Genomic DNA, 20,425 nt, shown 5'->3' with positions numbered 1-20,425 from the left:
TAGGTGAGGAGGAGGTGGTGATAGAAGGCTAGAGGTTCACAGGTAAACAGAACCTCATTCCGAATATTGCTTAGGATCAGTCCTACCATCAGGAAAACAAAACAAAACAAAAACAGGGAAGGATATTTTTTATCCTTCTCCTTCCACATTAAAGAACCTTTGCTACCAGCACCCAGCACCAGCATTAGCAGGAGGGCTCTGTCCCCTTCCTCCCCCACTCATACTGCCCAAGCCCCGGGACCTCCTCTCCTATGGCACAAGCTCTGGTTCATCCTCAGTGGGGGTCAGCAAAGGCCTCCACATCCATCCTTCCTGCCCTGCCTGTCTCTGCCCCAACACCTCAGTAACCCTAACACAGAAGCTCTGAGCCAATCACTCAGCAGAGAAGCTACCAGCGTGACCCATTCCTCATAAGAGAAGTCACAGTTCCTTAGTTTGGACCGAAAAGCACAGGGTGACCATGTGTCCTTGGTCGACTTTTGGTTGACCTTTGAACAGCCCTTAATATTTCCTTTTTTGTGGACTACTATACATGTAATTCTTCTGTCCCAGAATGGGAACTATTTTTGGTGGGTGCTCCAGGGGAAAACCTACAGGGCGTGAAATACTACTCCATCCACTGAGCCCTTCCTGGTCCCTGGAGAATAATTAGATTTTTGCCTCACTCTGGATCAATATAGCATATGGCTCCTAAAGATTTATTATGCAAGAGAGGGGAATATGAAAAATGTAGAAATAACAGAAGTTTGTTTGGAATACAGTAAATGCTGTAAGAGAGGAAGAAGGCACCACACGGAGCTTGGCGTGCAGAGGAGCCAAGCTGGCTGGAAAGCAGGGGTGACTCACAGTATGGCTTGGTTGCAGGCACCTGCAGGGCCGAGTTATAAACTTCAGTGGTTGTATGTGGTCCACAGGAAGAGAGCTGTGGAGAATCACACTTGTCTACCCTGGAGCCGAAGAGGAAGGCTGGGTTGCTGACATTCAGGCCACCTCTTTGCTCCTCTTAGCTTGAAAGAGAATTCCCAAGTATTAAGCAAAGAGATTTAAGGGGGGCAGGTAATTCAAATATCCAAACATGAGCTATATCAATACAATTTTGTAAACATCTGTCTACTTATAAATCAGGAACTGACATTCTGATTTTAAAATCTGAGAAATAAAATTTACAATCAGATAAAGTAGAGGTGACACAAGGCTGGAGTAACTGGGAAAGGCCTCAGGAATGAGAGGCTCTAAAGCTTGATTGTCCAGGAAGGGAGGGAATTCTCAGCGAAGGAGCAACAGCAAGGATCACGGTCTTGTTTTCCTGCAAATGTTATCTAGGGAGGTAAAATAGTACTTACATAAAGGCTAGGCAGGCAAAACCTAGCAGGCAAGCAGCAAAAAGCTAAGCAAGCAAACAGAAATGCCAGGGGATAGGGCAGGGAGAGTTCTACTGGTCTTACATAGTTGTGTTTCTTTGAGAAATTTCTGTCCTAGATTCCAGAGGGGAACTCCTGACCCCTTGTTTCGCTTTGTTTTGATTTCCCAGGCTCTGTGCTACCATACTGCATAAAAGTGGCAAGCGTGAGAAGAACATCAAGAAACTCCAAATCATTCAGACACAAGGAGCCCTTACACGAGGCATGGAATACTCACTGACCAAACCCAAGTAGGCATCGTCAGTCAGCACAATAACTAGAATGGAAACAAAGAGGGATCCTAGTGTTTATCTTCACGTAGGATTCTCACTGTGGGCCACCATTACTTTCCCTGGAGGTCTCAGAAAACAGCCATCTCAAGGGTTTTCATACCTAAGGGCTCTGTGAAGCTCATCAAGAAAGTTATATTCTTATATATACTGCACAAACAGGTCATGTTGTGCTGTTTCCCCCTTGTATTTATAGCCATCGTTTTGACTGTGGCTGAAGGAATTTTGATTTTGGTTTCATTCTGAATCACCACTATCCTTTAAGTCTTAACGTATTCCACTCTACATTTCAATGTGTGGACCACAGATTTAAACCCCCAGGGAAATGTGGACTTAAATTAAGGGGTGGATTAATAACAGGAAAGTGTGTAGAAAGGGAAAGAGCAAAGAAAGACAGGAAGCAATTTACCTGAAGTGATAAAGTCACTATGACTTCGACAGTATATTATTTTCATTAAAGAAGTTAAAACTTTAGGGCAGAGAAACTGTCATGTGCTCCTATAGTCCATGTTTTATTTTCACTAAAATTTGAAGGAATTAAAAAAAAAGTTGATTGCCTATGGAGAGGATTTCTTCAGCTGGATTTCCTAATGTTCCACACTATGATGGCAGCCTTTCTAGACTGGGAAGCCACTGATGGCACCCAACAGAGATTCATAAATTACAAACCTACACTCTTCGGCTAATGTCTACCTGCACTGTAGAACACAAAGCAGTCTAAAAACAAGACAAGATCTACACAAGTTCTCCTATTTTCTTCCCACACTCCCAGAGACCATCTGACTTCCGCTCTGGGTGTGCCCACTCCACTTGGGAGACCCCTGCACTACAGACTCTGAGTGGAATAAAATATTTGCTTTTTTATGCACACACCACACACTCGGCTTCCTTGGGAGCTGCAAACTGCATGGGTGAAAATGTAGCACAGCGTCAGGTAGCAAGTTGGAACAGGTCCCTGAAAACATGCCACGAGAATGAGCCTACTTCAAACATCAGCAGTTTTCCAGGCAATTCATTCTGGCCAAATAATTATCTTTTTTTTCTCTCACCCATTTAACTAATCACTTTATCTCCTTAAGAGTGAAACCAAACCACAGAAAAGCCACCCCCAAATTTAAATCTTATTTTCTTAGACCAGCAATAATTGCAACCTTTTCTTTCTCATCTTGTTCAGGTGATTCTGCACACTGCATAGAGTTTCACGCAACCTCACCTGCCCTGTGTAGGCTGAAGTGTTGCTTATAAAACATCAAAGTGGGTCAAGACCTATGTTCACCGGGCAGGGCACTGTGGAGAAAAATGTACAACTTGTGGACTTGTGAATCAGCTCGGTGCTGGAATAATAGTTTCTGAATCGATGGCACCAGCTTCTGTATAAGCAGCGGCTGTCTAGAAAGGCAATGAGTATGGGACGATCCCGCACATCCTGCCCAGAAGGATCTGGAGTAGGTCAGGCATCTGCACTTCCAGGTCTCCCATGCGCACCATAAACCCCTTGTCTTCATCCCTCAGGTCCCCAAACTGCAGAAGGAAGGCAGGCAGCTGGGCACTAAAATGTCCTCTTATCTCAAAGCTGTGCATACAAAGGTCTCAGGACTCCACCTGGCCCCTACCAGGAGGCTGTTCGGGTCCCTGCCACTTTGACCTTTTACGCTCTGGGTGAGCATCGGAGTCATGTGGAAGCCTCTCCCAACACGGACTCCTGGGCCTCGCCCCACACAGATCTGCAGGAAGGGCCTCTCGGGCCATCAGCTTGAGTGCTGGCTTCCTGTCAGGAGATGGACAGAGGGAGCAAACCCCGCACACGTTTCCATGTCTGTGCATGCTGATGCTTCTTGCACTTTTGTAAACTCTTTTCTTGATGCCTCCATCTTTTCTTCCTCTTCCTTTGTGTTTTCCCTCATAGTTTCTCGGAGCCATACAGTGAGTTTTCTAGGGGAACAAGTTTGCTATCAAGCTCAGCAGTCTTCTCTCTCATCAAGGGTTTCTAGTGTGAAGAGCAAAGTTTAGGCCAGCTAATTCCCAAAGTTCCTCAGAGCTCAGAAGCCTTACGGTCCCATTTACCAGCATCCACATCCTCGACTCTTGCAGCTCAAGGGACCTTTCCCTTGGTGCCATTTTTGGCAAGTCTTTTCGCCTATGCTCTACTTGTTACTTTGCCAGCTCCCACTGAGACATTTAATCCCGTGTCATTGTGGATTTATTAAAAACCGAGTCCCCAATTCCCTACTGGCTTGCTTTACCCTTAACCAAATAAAAAATAAGAATTGACTTATTTATGAATGAGGTGCTCCCATAAATATCCTATTTTAAGGGATGGTATATGCTGTGTTTTCACAATGCTGTAAATGGAAAAAAATTATCTTTGTCCCACTAATTCTTCAAATTCCCAGAATGGTGAGAGAAGCAGAAACGTTTTTCTAGTTTCAGGATACAAACAATGAACACCTATTATGTACCATGCCCATTTCAAACTAGTCAAGATATCCTGGGAATATAAAAGTCAATGGAAACTGATCAAACTTTATGATGAGAGGAATGCAGGGGACATTGTGGGAATGTAAGAGAGTACATCAACCACGCACCTGTCCACCATCCCTCTATGTCCTGCACATATGCAGTGTACACGGAGCTCCTAGGGTAGCAGAGTGAGACACCTGGCACAGTTTCTGCTCCCATGGGTCCTTCACTAAAGATGATCTTAAGTACACTGTCACATGAACGAGAAACTGTGACATTAAAATCTGTGTTAAGGGCCATGAAGGGCAATACAGGGCAGAGTGGATCTCATGCTTGGCCTGTGGCAGAGTTCCTGGAAGAGGAGAACTCTGACGAGTCACAATGCCTCGAGAGAAGAGTGGAACGGGAATTTCCAAGCAGAGACTACAACAGCCCTGGGTCTGGAGGATTTCTGAGGAGCACAGCACCACCTATTGCTGCCCTCTGAAGCAGCTTAACACTATCCTCCAGGCTTTAGGGAAAGAACATTCGCTCTCCTTCCAAAGGCTCAGGGAGCCCGGTGCCTTTGATAGTTTCTCTGCAGTAATAGTTTCACTCTGTGAACCTGATTTCCAGTCAGACAGTGAGTGCACCTTTCTGTTTTAATATTTTTAGGCACTTGGTGCTGACTGTTCTTTGTATAAGATTCTAAGTTTGATTCAGCCTAAAATTCCAGCTTGGGCTCCAAAGAAAAAAATTTGTTTTCCATGCAGGGGTGGCTTTAATCAACCAGAAATGACACTTTCAGATACTGGGATAAAACTCTCCAGTGTCCAGACACTTCCAAAAATATTAGAATAGATATTTCCCCACTTCTTCAACCCAAATCAAATATAAGAGGCCCTCACTTACTTCTAGAGGCTTAACCTCTTGCCTGGAGAAGACCAACTGTCAGGTCCTTGTCCCTACAACTGTTTCAGCAACGTACAAAGAGTCAAACCTGTGTCAGACTTACAGGATCTCAAGGTCCAGCCATACTCTTCTTTAAAGAGATGGGTCTTTTCTTTCCCAAATCCCAGGCACCCAAAGGCTCCCCAAGATTTGACCCAAACTTGTGACTGCAGAAACACCAGCACTGAGTCCCTGATGCCAAAGGAAGCCAGATACAGGTCTGATGGATGTGTGAAACACTCTTCCTAGCTGAGCTGCGACAGTTGCAGATTTGGCGGTCAACTGCTATTTCCATTTTTTTTGTTGTTTTAAAGTTTTTGTTTAAAATATAAAAAGGGAGACAGGCTCCCAATCATGTCATGCCCTGTTTCACTGAAATTTTTCTCTTTCCTTTAAAGAGAGCCACTCTCTCGCACGGATAGAACATGGATCTTTCCTTCTGAAAGATGATCTCATTTTTCCTCAGATGAGATGTATCTTGTGTACTTGGGATGGAGCATACATTTTTGAAGTCAGTCATTATTATGCATATGCCATTCATTTTCTCAGAAGCCTCTACAGTAGGATTTCTCAAACCCCAGCCAGAATCCAAATCACCTGAATGGTTCATCAGAAACACACCACTGGACACTTCCCTACGAGTTTCTGACTCGTCAGTTCTGGGCTGGGACCCAAGGACGTGTATCTGTATCAAGTCCCCAGGTGAGATTCATGCTGCTCGCCCAGGGACCACACTTTGAGAACCATCTACAGACATCTTTATAATAATAATAATAACAACAATAGTAATAACAATAATAATAACTATGATAAAATACACACCAAGTACGTACTGACTACAACGTAGCCCCAGGAGCTACAGCTAACTTCAAAAATTAAAAATTTTAGGAATTTTCTTTCCTTTCTCAAAGAATAAACAGTCAATAAAGAGAAGAGCAGGTGCCAAGTGCCAGGGAAATAGGGCTTCTTCACAGGTTAGGGAGAGATGACTGAAGGTGTTTCAAGCAGCAGAGAGAGACTCCACAGGTAACTTTTTTCTAGTCTTTGAGAGGAAGGCAGTGCTCAGACAACCTGACAGGAGGGCATGTGGACAATGCCTCAAAGCAGTTTCCATTACTCCCATTATAACCAGTGTGCTCCGTGCTCCCAGGCAGCTCTCCGCACACAGCAGGGCGGAGACTGGCTATGAGCTTCCACACTCAGCTGCTCCCTGCCCCAGCCAGAAGAGAGAGGCTGCTCCTCATTCTCCATCGGGTGGCAAGGCCAGACCTAGTCAGCTGCAGTGTCCCAAAGGGCTGAAATCTTACTGGGTAGAGGTGACACCGGCCCAAAGCCTCTGAAGGGAGATGGGCAGGAGCTCAGGGAGGGTACATGCAGGAGACAAGAGTTATACACAAGTCAGAGGCTCAGGGACCCAAGAGAACCAGCCAGGTTTTAAGGGAAGGGTAGGCAGTGGTTAAGGGATGACAGGAGGATCACAGGAGAATCCATCCTCACCTTCAATCCCTTGCTATATTTCAAGTATAGTACTAGGTACTGGGGGTAGAGATGCTTACAGCATCGTGGTTCTCGCCCTTAAAATGTTTATGTCTAATGAGGAAGACAGAGCAATAAAAAAATAATTTATGCACGCTGATGAAAATACCACAAGCTGTGCAAGAGGAGAGCATAGATGACACAACCCTTGGCAGAGAGGGGGTAGGGAAAGGTTTATTTAGGGGTGGGGCAACATTTGTTGCCAAGGACTTCGCTGGATGACAAAGTGAAGGATCCCATTCAGGTAGGAAGAAGAGCGGTTGCAAAGGCACAAAGTGGGGAGTCTTAGAGCACCGGGGGAGTTCAGAGCTCACAGTGCTCACCAGGAGGAGGTGTGCATGCACATGTGTGCAGGGAGAAAAGGCAGTGCAGCCAGCCTGGGGACAGGGCTGCCGTCTCGTGGTGTTGGTGGGGAAATTGGTTCCAGGGTCCTCCCTTGGATACCACAGATTCTCGGACGTCTTAAGATTTGCACAGAAACTATAAATATAATCCCATATACTTTAGATTACTTATCACATGTAAATGCTAGGTAAGTTGCTGTCACACTGTAACGTTTAGGGGATAATGAAAAGAAGAAAAGCCTGGATATAATTAGAACAGATGAACTTTTCCGCTCAAGCATTTCCAATGGCCAGGTGTGGTGGCATGCACCTGTAATCTCAGCACTCTGGGAAGCTGAGGCGGGGGATCGCAAGCCCAAGCAATTTAGTGACTTACCAAGATTCCGTCACAAAATTAGAAAATAGAAATAAAAATAGAAAAGGGCTGGGGATGCAGTTCAGTGCAAAGGCCCAGCTCAAACACCCCACTACCACAGACAGACAGCACGCGCGCGCGCGCGCACACACACACACACACACACACACACACACACAGATACTGGTTGGTGGAACCTGCTGATGAAGAACCACAGATACAGAGAGCTGACTATATTCTACATGAAGAAACTGGAGCTTTAATCTCAGGGTGACCAAGTCATTGAATTACACTGAACACGTAAGTGACACAGCCAGATTCTCATTGAAGATTTTGTCACTGCAGAGCAGAGGACGAGGTGGAGAGGAGAGACTCCCAGCAAGGACGCCATGTGGTGGTCTAGGACCACAGGCAGAGTGGAGCTGGGGGCTGGACTTAGAGATGAAATCTGTAGACCTTCATCCTGGATGTGGTGGCAACAGGAGCAGGTGGTGGAGAACAAATCCCATCACCGAAGTCAGCTCCAACGAGAAGGATGGTGATTAGGCAGATACTCATGGCTTTCACCCTTATTCCTATCTCCTCCTGTCCTGCTTTTACTCTTCAAACTTGATATTCTCCATATGGTTTTATTCTAAGCAGAGGTAGGGTTTGGGGAAGGAAAAATCTCATTGTTGTTTATTGCAGCCCTGGAAAATAAATCACAAGAGCACTCACAGCAGATGCTTAGCATTTATATTACGTTTGCCCAAGCAAAGCGCTCAGAGCACACCCTGAGTTGCAGGTGCCAAACAGTCAGTGTCTGAGTGGAACCAGGCAGCAGGTTTCACCATCAGCATCATCATCAGCCTTGAAATCGAGGGCTTTGTAACTTGATTAGAATGGTACCAGGATTTTAATTTGGGTAGTTCTTTAGTTTTAAAAAATTATAAAGCAAGAGTCCTGGATGGCGAACATCGAACTAGAAACAAACTGTTTGTTTGTTTCAATAAGTAGTTGCACAGCTCTTTTATACAGCATTGCAGGGCAGGCTCAGATACACAGTCCCTGCACCTGAAAGGGCTGTCTCCAGCCCAAGCTGAAACCAGAGCTCAAGGGGCTCCGCAGGAAACGACGGGTGTTCAGGCCCAGGGGACAGGCCAGGCGAGAAACCTTGGTGCCCTCTCTTCTGTGGGGTGGGGCAGCAGGGGTGTGGAGAGAGGATCTTTTCCAGTGTTCCCACTGACGACAACGGGTACATGATTCGTTCACACCAGCTGGGCATGGCATGGCAGAAGCCCAGAATACAGCCCTGACAACGTGTGTCCTCGTGGGGAAATGCTGCTGGCTTCTGTTACTTCTCCTTCAAGGCAATGTGAAGTTTCCCAAGTCAAGTGTGTTATGACAGAATTCAAATACCTTTGGGAAAAGGTACAGGGATAAAACCTAAAACAACGTGTGATTAACTGGTCAACCTTTTAAAGATAAAGTTACTGGTGATGATGAGAACCGGCCACGTTACAGGTGTCAGCGAGCATTACCTCCCCGGTGAAAACATAGCAATTCTGCTAGAAGCTGATGGGCAAACCATAAAAAATATGTACATGCTGGGCATGGCGGCGAATGCCTCTAATCCCAGCACTTGGGAGACTGAGGCAGGAGGATTGCTGTGAGTTCAAGACCTGGGCTAGATAGTAAGTTCCAGGTCAGTTTCAACTACATAGTGAGACCCTGTCTCAAACAAAACAAAACAAAACGAAAAATGTATAGGTAAAGATGTTAGTTACAAAATCCCTTATCATTTGGAAAAAACTGTGCACTCCTATAACAATGTAAACTGGTGACGTGCATTCGAGCACTTCCAATGTTATGGAATTATCTGCCGTGATAAATCATGCTTCAGAAGACTTGACACAGGGAGACGTCCAGGACTGTGTCACACAGGTGGTAGCACATTTTGTAGCATGTTTTTATAAGGTTACGTAAGGTAAAAATACAGAGAGGAGGCTTAAGGCAAAAATATTCAGCTGGGTGCAATGGCATCCACCTATAATCGTAGTATAGAAAGCTGAGGTGGGAGGATAGCTGGTTTGAGCCCAGCTAGGCACCTTAGCAAATCCTTGTCTGAAAATTAAAAAATTTTAAAAGGGCCTGGGATTATACGTCAGTGGAATGGGTCTAGGTTCAATTTCCAGTACTGACGAGATAAACAATTCAATTAGAAAGTCATAGCAAAATGCTGAAAATAGCTATCTTTGAATAGTAGGATTCTATATTGCCTTGTGGTTGTTTTTCTTCTTTTTGTTTTCTCGGTCAAAAACATTTACATAGCAAAATGCTACTTTTGTAGTCAGAAAAAACTGAAAGTTATATGTAATAATTTAAATGGCAATAAATTCATAAAAGGCAACTTTACAAAAATTCTAAGTTTAAAGTATAATTTAAGTAAAATATGTAACATGGAATATACTGAATATGTATAATGGGTCACTTATTAGAGTGACATTTAGTATAAAAATTCCCAGACAATTAAGTAATTCCTTAGAAGTTTCTGCAAAAGGACATGATTTAAGAAATGTGAAGAACTGGCGCGCCTGTGACTCCCCACAAACACCCCCTGTGCTGCATGCTGTGGCCAGCTTCGGCAGAGGGGCCTGATGTGTGGTCCCTCGAGCCTCCCTCCCTGGCTCCACTAGGGCGCCCTGGGAGGACCCGGGTACTGTGCTGAGCTGGGGCGAACGTCCCGACCGTGCTGGGCAGGGACCAAGGCAGGGGGTACCCTGGGCTGGCTGCCAGCGGGGACACAGGGCTGGAACAGGCAAGAGCCTGGACTTGCGCTGTGCTGGGAAGTCAGGGCTGCAAGGCTACGCATGCCACCCCTGGGACCCAGCGCGGACCAAGTCCCGGGCTGCTGAGGTCAAGGGGAAGAAGGTCAGAGGAAGAGACTTTGGCCCTGAAGGCTGGGCGGACAGTCGAGGGAGAAAGCAGAGGGAAAACAGACTCACAATGCTTGGCTGTTCAAGGCTGAACCCAGAAGTATCCCTGTAGGTCATGGAAACCAGAAAGTGGGGGTCACCCCAGGTCATTTGAGTCTGCGGTGCTGTGGTCAGCGGTGGGTCAGGGGAATAACCACAAAACTTGGTGGCTGGTAAACCTAGTTAGCTTTTGTTACCATTTTGTATTATTTCCTGGGTCTAGCACAGAGCCTAGCAAATAGGGATTCAGTGAATACTTGCTCTTTGTGGCCTGCCACCCCGGTGACAGTATCCAGGGACTTCCCACTGAGCTACATTCCCAGGCTTTTTTCATTTTTTATTTTGAAACAGAGTCATGCTAAGTCACTAAGTTTCCTGGGCTGGACTCAGACTTGTTATCTTCCTGCCTCAGCCTCCCAAGTGCTGGGATTACAGGCGTGAGCTGTCACGTCCAGCGTGTGGTGTTTTAAACCCTGTCTCCTGGGGGTGCTGTGCATGAGCTGCTACCACGCTTGGGCCTGCGCTGCCAGCCCTGCTCTAAATGTTTGTTTGTTTTTTTAATCACTCAACAATCAGATGTCCTGTCTACATCCTACAGATCCCAGGCACACTCGCTGCCTCCAGGAGTTCATACCAGGCAGGGAGAGACACACTTAATTGAACACATCTGTAACTCACAGGAGGCACTGCAATGCTGCAGTGTAAGAGTGGGGAGGCTTGGCCTAGGCAGGGCATTCAGGTCAAATTTGTCTGAGGAAGTGACACCGTGGGATGCGAAAGATGAATATGAGTCAGCTACGTAAACAGCATTCCGTAGACAGAAAGGCACGTGTAAAGGTCCTGCTTCAGGAGAATGTGCAGCCACCATGAATGACATGGGGAAGCACAGTGTGGCAGGTGCTTAGACCTGGTGGTAAACCTAGAGCAGAGAGGCCTGAGAAGCAAGCAGGAGTTGGTCTCGGGGAAGTGTAGGCCAGGAGGTCTCTGCCGTCACTTAAAATCAAAGGACAGCCACCGAACATGTCATAGCACAGAGATAGCAATAATCACGCAGATGTTTTACACCTCCCCCTCATTCATCCAGCTCCGGTAACTGCTTTCATAGCTCGGCCTTCTGAGATACTCTCCTGTGAGGGAAAAGCAGCTGACGAAATGTTTGAAATCAAACCTGGGTCCACAGAATGCCATGGGCAGATTGGAAACAACTCTTCTTTAAGGTGCTTCCCTTCCGTTACTAGAAAATCATCATACCAATTTTGTTAGGGGAAACTCTTCACTGCCAACCTCCAGAAACCGCTATAATAAACAGAAAAGTTTGTGATATTTACAATGTGACGCCTCTGTGCAGGCCACAACTCCAGAAAGAAAAAGGGAAAAACTTTTTTCCCCTTAAATATGATGAGATGTATTTTTTTGCCCAAAGTGCCACTAACTGAGAACCAGGGAGCCCGAGAGAAATACACAATACAATGTGCTGGGTGCGGCACCCTGGGGTTTGATTAAAATTGGATGAAGTATTCTATATATTTTTCCAAGTGGTTTTTGAGTTAACAATTCACTTTCAACCAGAAATCTTGCAATATAAATTTAAATTCATTAAATTGTTTACAAACTATCATGAAAGAGCAAACAAATGCTTGTATGTATTATAAAGCATCCTAGAAGCTGATATCCGCACTGAACTCCACAGCCAGTTGTATGACTATCTTGTTCACAAATATTTTTTTCCCTTGAATGAAATGCATCACTCTCACAGATGCTTCTAGAGGATTCTAAGAAAAAAAAAATAGAATGCACTGTGGTCTTCTCCCACCCAAGCTCCACTGTGCTGCCTCTGGCATTTCTCCTCTGCTCCTTGTACCTGTATCTTTAGGGTAATAGCATTCCAGCAGAACGGCCTGGGGAATCCTGAGTCACACTTACCGCTCTCTGGACAGAAGACGAACCGGTCCCTTCCTCCTCTTCCCCATCTGGCTCTGGGTCCTCGTTGTCAGTCCAAGAGGATACATCCTCTACTGAGCTGGTCAGATCCGGTAAGCTCTTGGAAGTCAGCCTGAGGAGGTCCTCCGCAGAGGTTTCCTGTGGGGACACAAGGACAGGCCCTGAAATGATCATCCGGCACCAAGCAGCTCTGGAAGTTATCACGACAGAGCGGAGCTGCAGGCTTCCAAAGCCTGCATGAGCTTTAGGTTCTGCATGTCCGGGGTCAGAGCCCATGTCAGGGCATGTGTACATCCAATTCATACCCCAAACCACTTTTCCTTTCCCCTGAAGAATTTAGGTTTCTCAGAGTGATGTTTCCACAGGCAGCACAAGCTTTCTGGACTTTGGTCCTTTAAGGGCCTGCCTGGTCTCCCCTTCAAGATGTTGTGTAAACTCCCTCATGGGCAGGTGAGCCTCTTGGACATCTGGCCCCTCTGTAACGCTCAATGCCGTCCTCCTGCATTCTCCCTGCAGCCCACACCTTAAGTCATTTCCAATCCTCCTTGCAGTCCCCTGCCCCACAGCAGCGCCCCCCATCAGTGCAGGCCACCCTTGATTCATGACTATCGTCTGCTTGGGGAAAGCCTGAGCATCTCTCCTGGACCCTCCCCAGAGGCATCGCACGCACCCCTCCTGTCTCTCTCATGTCCTACGCTGATTCTTTATCCCCACAGTGCAGGTGTAACTTCCCTTGTCGGTCTCCCTCGCTTGTTGAGAGTTTCTCCCACCTGACTCCAGTTCTCCTCATTACTGTGTCCCCAGGCCTAACCAGAGCTCCAGTATCCACCCTATCATCCTCTACCCCGTTGGCCAGCTCACTAGCATATGCTCATTAGAAAGAGATTAGATTGTTTATTGAATCAAAATGCCAACCAGAAGACGGGATAATGTGAAAGCAGCTCTTGAACAACTTTTAAAGGTCAACAACAATACATGGAATCCGACTCCATTCACATTAGGCTATGTGGGCTTCTGTGTACAATGAGGGCCAAAGCAGGTTCAAGATGCACGTGAGCTCACGAGGTGCTAGCGACAATCCAGCAGCAGAGGCGGCACACCAAGTGCTCTGTACTGTCCCGGGAAATGCTACCAACTACGAAGCCAGAGCTGGGAGGGTGCAGGGCTGCAGAGCTGAACTCAGTCGAAGCAAGGGAATAGTGGTCCCTCGTCACGAGCCCCTACACCGGCCATTTCCGCAGGGAAAGAAACGTTCAGAAAGCCTGAATCATCCGACTGCTGAAGGGCAGAGGGAATAGAGGGGAAATACCCACCACAAACAGTGGACTCTACAAACTGCTAGTGAGCTGGCACCTGTGGACAGTGATGTTTGATACTAGTTTGTTGCTGCTTCTACCTTCTAGGAAGTTGAAGGCTACTCATTTTAGACCAGTAATGCTGAGTACTACGCTGTTAATCCTTAAGGAAATGAAAAAGTTACCAAACAAAAAGTAAGTTCGTGTCTCTTCTGTGATGTCAAACTGGTGGACCATTAGTAGAAGAGAGTTAACAAAACCAAAGGTGCCAACTGGTGAGTAAACTGTACAGCAGCTACACGATAAAATACTACACAGCTGTGAAAAATGGTGCTGCACAAATGTACTTCCTATGTGGTGAGGTTCTTACAGTATGCTACTCAGGGAATAGGTAGATCAAAATAATATGGACTAGCCACGTCATCGATAATGCAGGTCATCATAAACAAATGGGAATAATGAGTCTAACCATGAAGGCAAGCATTTCCCCAGCGCTCACACCGACCGACCATCTACCCTGCCCAGGGCCTTTTTCATCTCTTGTGGTCTCTCTGACATCCTCATCGAGCAGATCTGGAGGCAGCAGTACAGAGGAAAACCCCGAGGTTCGGAGCTGAGATTCACAGCTTTCCCAGGGCTGTGCCGGCCAGTGGAACTGCCCCCAGCATTTTCTCTTGGAGTTGATTCCATTCCCAGCTGGAAGACACACCAGCTAACAGGTAGCACTACTGGTAGTGTTATCAGAACTTCATCTTCTACTTCTCTGTATTTTTTCTGGGTTTTCTGTATTTGATATAAAAAGCTTTACTACTTGCTAACAAAAACGAGGAATGAAAAAAGGAGAGCAAAGGAGAGGCCTGTACCACCACATGGTGCTTTCAGGAATATCAGAACGGACTTGGATATTCTGAACTCATTCGACAAAAAGCCTCTCAGCTCCTGCTGTAAGCAAACAGCATGCTTGTGTGGAAACTCGAGACACCCTCTCTGCAGAGAAAGTTAAGTGCCACGTGTCCAAAACAATGGCTTGAAGTTCTGTGACAAGGCGACTGTTATCTAGAATAAGTTTCCATTTTTATTATTCTTTATATTCAGCAAGTTGGAAGCTCTCTCCCATTCAGATAGGAAGAAGAAAACAACGGCTGTGGATCACTTGTTCTTGTTGGATAAAGAACAGGAACAGAGGCCAAGAGGCACCTACAATGGGTGCTTCTCTTTCCTTACACGGCCTGAAGAGGGGAACAGAGGCAGCTGCTGTGCTGCTTTTTGCTTATAAGTGGGGTCTAGAGAAAGGAGAGAAAGGTCTGGGATCCTCTATGTCTGGGTTGGGTGTGCAAGGGCCCCAGGACTGAGCTGGAAGGGACCCTCATTCTGGCTCTTGAATGCTGCTCAGCTCTACAAGGACCCCTATACGTGTCCCAAAGTCAAAGCCTCTGCAAGGAACACATTACCTTTCTTCAGCACCATTGGCTCTAGGGTCCCTTATGTCTTATTTACTTAGTGAAGCTCAGTTTAGAAGCAGCACGAACCTTGCAGCTCAGCAGACTATGGACAAAACCTGCTTCTGCTGCCTACTATTGTGTGACCTCAGGCAAATCAACTCATGATTCAGATTTGAATAAAAAAACTCATATCTATCTCAAGGGATCTGTTTTTTTAATAACCTCGAGAGTAAAAGCACCTGGCATGCTTCATGTAGTGTCTGTTATTTCTTCCTGTGAGGTAGGGTGCAAGATCAGAGACTCGCCTTCATCCGGAAGCTAATACCCTGGATTGGGTTAGCTCCACCCCTTTCTTTCATCCTGTATTTTCTCTGGGTTTGGGAATGACGGCTTGACATAGAAGAGATGCCCCCTTCCTCATCTTCCAAACTAGCCAGAGAAACAAGGCAAGGTAGAAATGAAGGTCTGGAGGTATGGGGTGCAACGCCTGGGCCCAAGCCTGAGCCCCTGAGCTGCAGCCTGTGTGGGAAGGGCTGGCAAACCAAAGCAGGCTCTCTGTGTAAGACCCAAAAACACGTTCATGCTCGATCCAGCAGGCAAAATGAGGAACTGCCTCCCTCCTCGGGAGTTCAGCTGGCTGAGGGACGAGACCCTAGGCCTGCTGTCCTTCCCCATCCCTGATGAGGAGCCCCGTGGCCCACAGAGCACTCTGGGTGAACAGGTGTGCAGGTTCCCGGGGCCCCATGGCAGATCTGAGAGGGGAGGAAATGGCTCGTACATGGGGCCTGGGCCCTGCTCCTGCCCCCAGGGGCTCTGAGACCCATACTTCTTACTGGTGCTCAACTAAGGCTCTATCAATTCCGTGTGGGAGCCTGAGACACTAAAGGTTTGTCGTAAAATGAGTAAAGAAAGGAATGCACTTTCCAGAGAGCTCAAAATAATCTCTTTGATAAATAGGAGGGATCGGTTTCTGGACCTCTCATGTGTACCAGAAAGCAAGAATGTTCAAGGCCTATACATAAAACAGCACAGCATTTGCATATAACCTATGCTCACCTTCTTGTATACATTAATTCATCTTTAGACTAATAGTACCTCATACAGTGTGAATGCTATGCAGTTCTATACGCTATTGTTTAGGGAATATGGACAAGGGGAAAAGTCTGAGCATCTTCGGTATAATGCAACCATTTTTGTTTGTTTTTGTTTCTAATTATATTGGGCCCAAGGTTGGTTGAACTGTAGATGCAGAACTTGTGGATATAAAGGGCCGATTGTACTCCCCAAACTGGCAGTAGAACTTACAATTTAAGAGGGAAAATACACAAACACCTACAGGTACCAGGTTCAAATCAGCAGTGGGCTCACAGGTAAAGAATTAGGTCATGGCGATGGCACAGAGCCGGGCAGGCTAAGATATGTGTGGCTTCACACCAACACTTCCTGCCGGAAACAGAGAAAAGCCTGGCTCCACTCCTCTAATCGCTCGGTCACACAGTCTCTCTCCTTTGCTCCTGAACAGGGCACTCAGAGGGATGACTGGGAGGGAGAAAGGGCAGCCTCGCCTCATGGGAGCTGTGACTCTGCAGCACTTTTCCAGGGCTTTATGGTGGGGAGACACAGGGGCCACACACAGCCAGGGAACTCTGTGCCTCGGGATCTTGAGAAGGGAGAGAACCAGGACAAAGAGGTGGCAGCAAGACAGCACAGACTGGGCTGTGCAACAAGAGCTGGCACCTGGCGCTGTGGCTGGCATCACAGCCTCTGCCAGTGGGCACTGCCAGGTGTAAACTTGAGAGCGAAAGATGGGGGTGGTCAGACCAAGGGATTCAGAACTTCCTGCAGCTCCCAAATTCAGAGGCAGAAAGAACCAGGGCGTTGGCCTGTCCAAAGCAGCCAGAGCTTTTCTCTCTTCCAGACTTGGAAGATGCAAGCCCCATGTCTCCCTCTTTCCCGCTGTGCAGACATCCAACCATTTCTTCAGTCAGTCTAGGGAGAATCGCTGCTTCCCTATGTTGCCCGTCCTTAGCCCTACGTTCTTACCTTCTTGGATCTATTACTTCTTTTCCATACCCTCGTGTTAGGGGAAGGGTCTAAAACACATGGTTAAAAGACTTACAGCAAATGATTAAATGCTCTCAGCGAAGGCTCTCCAGGTGGGTTTGCCCTGTTGGACTGTGGCCGCTTCAATGGTCCAATGTAAATGTGTGAGCACACGTGTCTATGCGTGGCATGGGGAGGACTCCAATCTAACCTCACCACCACCACTGACAGGATTTTAACAAAGCAAACGACCTACCTTGCTGGCCACCACCAGCTGCACCATTCCAGTGGCGGAGCGAAGAATGGCCACAGCTTCCTCATGGGAGAGCCCGACCAGTAAGTGACCATTGATCACCAGTAGTTCATCGCCCAAGGACAGTCTGCCATCCCTGAGGAAATGGAGATGGGAAAAAATATCCCTGTCAAGACATTCTGGGCCAGAGAAGGGTCATTTTCCGGGAGCTAGGGTAGGTCACGGAAGGGAGCTCAACTGGGTGAAAGAGGAAACAATGACATCTAGAGAGCTTAGGACGGGACTCCTTCTTGTTTTGTTTTGTTTTTGGTATTGGGGGATCAAACTCAGTGGCAGCACCACTGAGCTAAATCCCCGGCCCAGCATTGTTTCTTTGTTTCCTTTAAATTATGGCTAAGTTACTGTCCCACTGGGCTGGCAGGAGACGGTTGTCACTGGTCTGTTTCCCCCAGGGAGGTCAGGGCTCTCTGGGGCACCCTACACGAGAGAACTGGGCAGGCTCCCTCAATGGATTCCAACTGAGCCGTCAGTGGTCTGGTCTTCCATGACCACAAAGGAACCTAAAATAACTAAATATAGGACAGGACATCTAATGAGGGGGAGAGACCCTGAATCTCCTCCCCAACACGCAGGGTGCTGCTGTGGAACTCATGAATGTCTCCCTTCCTCTCAGATTCACTCAGCTCTGATTCTCTTCAATTTGTAGATTTTCTCTCCCTTGCTCTCTTTCAGTGAATCAGCCAACTTCTCTCCTTTCATCCTTACCTTCCTGTTTTCAGCAGCTTCTCCCTCTCCCGTTCCCTGTCTCCTTTTTTGTATGGCACACAACACAGTTTTTTCTATGGATTTAGGGTTTTACATAAGACAGGAGGAATGAGACTTCCTAGAGCCTCTGCTTTCTGTTCTTTAAAAGTCTGTGAAGTGGAGAAATGCTAAGGGCCCCATTAACTGATTGAAATGCTTAGAGAAGGCAACCTGGAAAATCACAGGGGAGAAATAAGCTAGAATCTCAAGGAGGGGTGTGGGTGGACAACCAAGGAGAGGATCATGTGGGAGGAAAGGGAGTCTGACACAAAGAATTCAATGGTTCTAGCCAGCCTCTCTGGGCTTACTTATCCATAATGTCACCAGGACTATCTCTAGTTCCTTTTCCTATTTCACTCTTTAATTCCATTTCTCTCACTTCCTGTTATTAACTAGAACACTCTACTTGTAAGACATGTACCCTAGAGACAGACAGAGAGACAGAGACAGACAGACAGACAGACAGACAGACATACAACTCCAGGATAAGGATGAAAAGAAAATGATGAGACCCATTAGAAATGGCTCTGATGGGAAATAAGACAGGAACAGTTCCACGTAAAACTTATCTCTGGGCACAGGACTTTCCCAATTGCCAACTTGTCAAAGACAGACTAGAAATTAAGACAAGATTAACAGGAAAATGACTACCTCATGGGAGTTCCTTAAGGCATATGTCATTCATTCAGGAGTTCAGCAATGCTCATCTAGGTCAAAATGGTCTCAGGTCTTAATCTTTTAATAATTACTGTCACCCAGATGACTGACAATTGCAAATAATCACATCTCTGCGTTAATTATTAGCATCCTACTCTTTTAGAGGATTGATGAGCTGGAAACATTTTGTGAGTCTGTGCTCAGGTCCTCTTCTTAGTTTTCCATTCTTTTGACAAAATACCTCTAGCTCCTTTAGCTGCACCTCTCGAGATAGAATTTTAAGTGCTCTCTTGATGTTGGGCAGGCCAGTACTGTTTTGGGCAGTCATATTCCCCCAGAACTAAGCGACCTGGACTGAATGAATTCTAGATTGAATGAAAGACCATTATCTCCCTCATCAGTGAAACCATCCCTTTGTATATCTACTGTACATGTGTGGGTATGCTACACATGTACACACCCCATTATGCCTTGGAAATAAACAGGAGACTGCCTGTGTGAACAAAAGCAGTCGTGCATCAAAATGCATGCCTGATATTTTGGGATAGCTATATCCCTCATCCTCAAAATGACCTTTCTATACATGGTCTAAATAAACACTGCCCTCTTCCTACTTCAGACGATCATTCAGATTAAAAAACAAGCTTCTAAGTATGAATTGTTTTCAAGTCACATAGGGAAATCACTTTCTCCTCTTCTGTATCTGTGCTGTGGACACACATAATATTAAGTGTGTGTGAAATCCTTATAGACCTGACAAATGCATGAACTGTGGTCATATATAAAACCAATCACTTTCCCAATTAATTAGTCACAGTCTTACAGGAGCTGTTAGGATGTGGTGTATCTTTAGTGGCACAGTCCTGATAAGTAACCACATATTATCACAGTACCAGCATCCCAAAAGTTAGAATAGGTGACATTTGCTTGAAACTAAAACTGGCCTAAGAAGAAATCCAATCTGTGTTCGTGGTTTGGAAGATCTTGAGTGCTTTTCTCAATTAGCCACTTCCTGTGCTCAGAGATATGTTCAATTAGAACTGCCTTGTCTGATCTCCTTCCAGTATAATCTGTATGAATCATAATTATCAGGGCTTTCACCAAGCGGAGAGTACTAGCACCCAGCACCCAAGGGAAGGGTATGGAGGACAGGAGGCAGGGAGGCAGGGAAAATAATCTAATCACCTGTGAGCGGCACCTCCTTCCTTCACTTGAGTGACAACGATAGCGTGAGGTGAGCGCTTTGATCCTCGGCCTCCACTAACCTGAATTCCCAGCCCATCTGATTCTTTGAGCAGCTCCATCTTCCATATCCGACCAACTTCCTCCTTGGAAGAAAAAGCAAGCATATGTGAAGGATGTCGACAGACACACAGCATTGACACAGGACAGCGGAGCTGTCACGTCAGGCCAAGGGTCCACCACTTGCCAACAGACATCGCAGAAGAAAGGCTGCTGTTGGTTGGACTGAAGTCTCCAGCTGGCGGTGCTGCCCAGCTGAACCCGCAGCTGTAGAGAAGGAAGCATTCTCTTTGTACCTTCCAAAACGGAGCCACGGGCCCCAGCTGGCCACGGAGTGCCTGACTGTGGCTGGTGGCAACTGAAGACTTGAATTTTAATTTCAATGAATTCTAGCCAGGGACTTAGCTCAGTGCTTCTGCCGATCCCCGGTACAAAAAAAAAAAAAAAAAAAAAAAAAAAAAAAAAAAAAAATTAATATA

General features: G+C 46.4%; 1 protein-coding gene across 3 annotated transcripts in view; it reads right to left on the bottom strand.

Annotated features, from left to right (window-relative positions):
• The window catches only part of Pdzd2 (PDZ domain containing 2), a 248,168-nt gene that overhangs the window by 69,588 nt on the left and 158,155 nt on the right, over positions 1-20,425 (bottom strand). For all 3 annotated transcript variants that reach the window (XM_010605415.3, XM_019204726.2, XM_033758241.1), the window contains exons 3-5: positions 19,890-20,032; positions 17,247-17,379; positions 12,193-12,348 (exon numbers count right to left, since the gene is read on the bottom strand). In XM_010605415.3, the coding sequence (XP_010603717.1) occupies positions 12,193-12,348; positions 17,247-17,379; positions 19,890-20,032 (432 nt within the window). The remainder of the gene's footprint in view (positions 1-12,192; positions 12,349-17,246; positions 17,380-19,889; positions 20,033-20,425) is intronic.

The sequence above is a fragment of the Fukomys damarensis genome, unplaced genomic scaffold (genome assembly GCF_012274545.1).
Source record: "Fukomys damarensis isolate Sample0158 unplaced genomic scaffold, DMR_v1.0_HiC HiC_scaffold_1, whole genome shotgun sequence".
NCBI lineage: Eukaryota > Metazoa > Chordata > Mammalia > Rodentia > Bathyergidae > Fukomys > Fukomys damarensis.
Note: the sequence above shows the minus strand (reverse complement) of the source record. Positions and strands in the feature narration are given on the sequence as shown.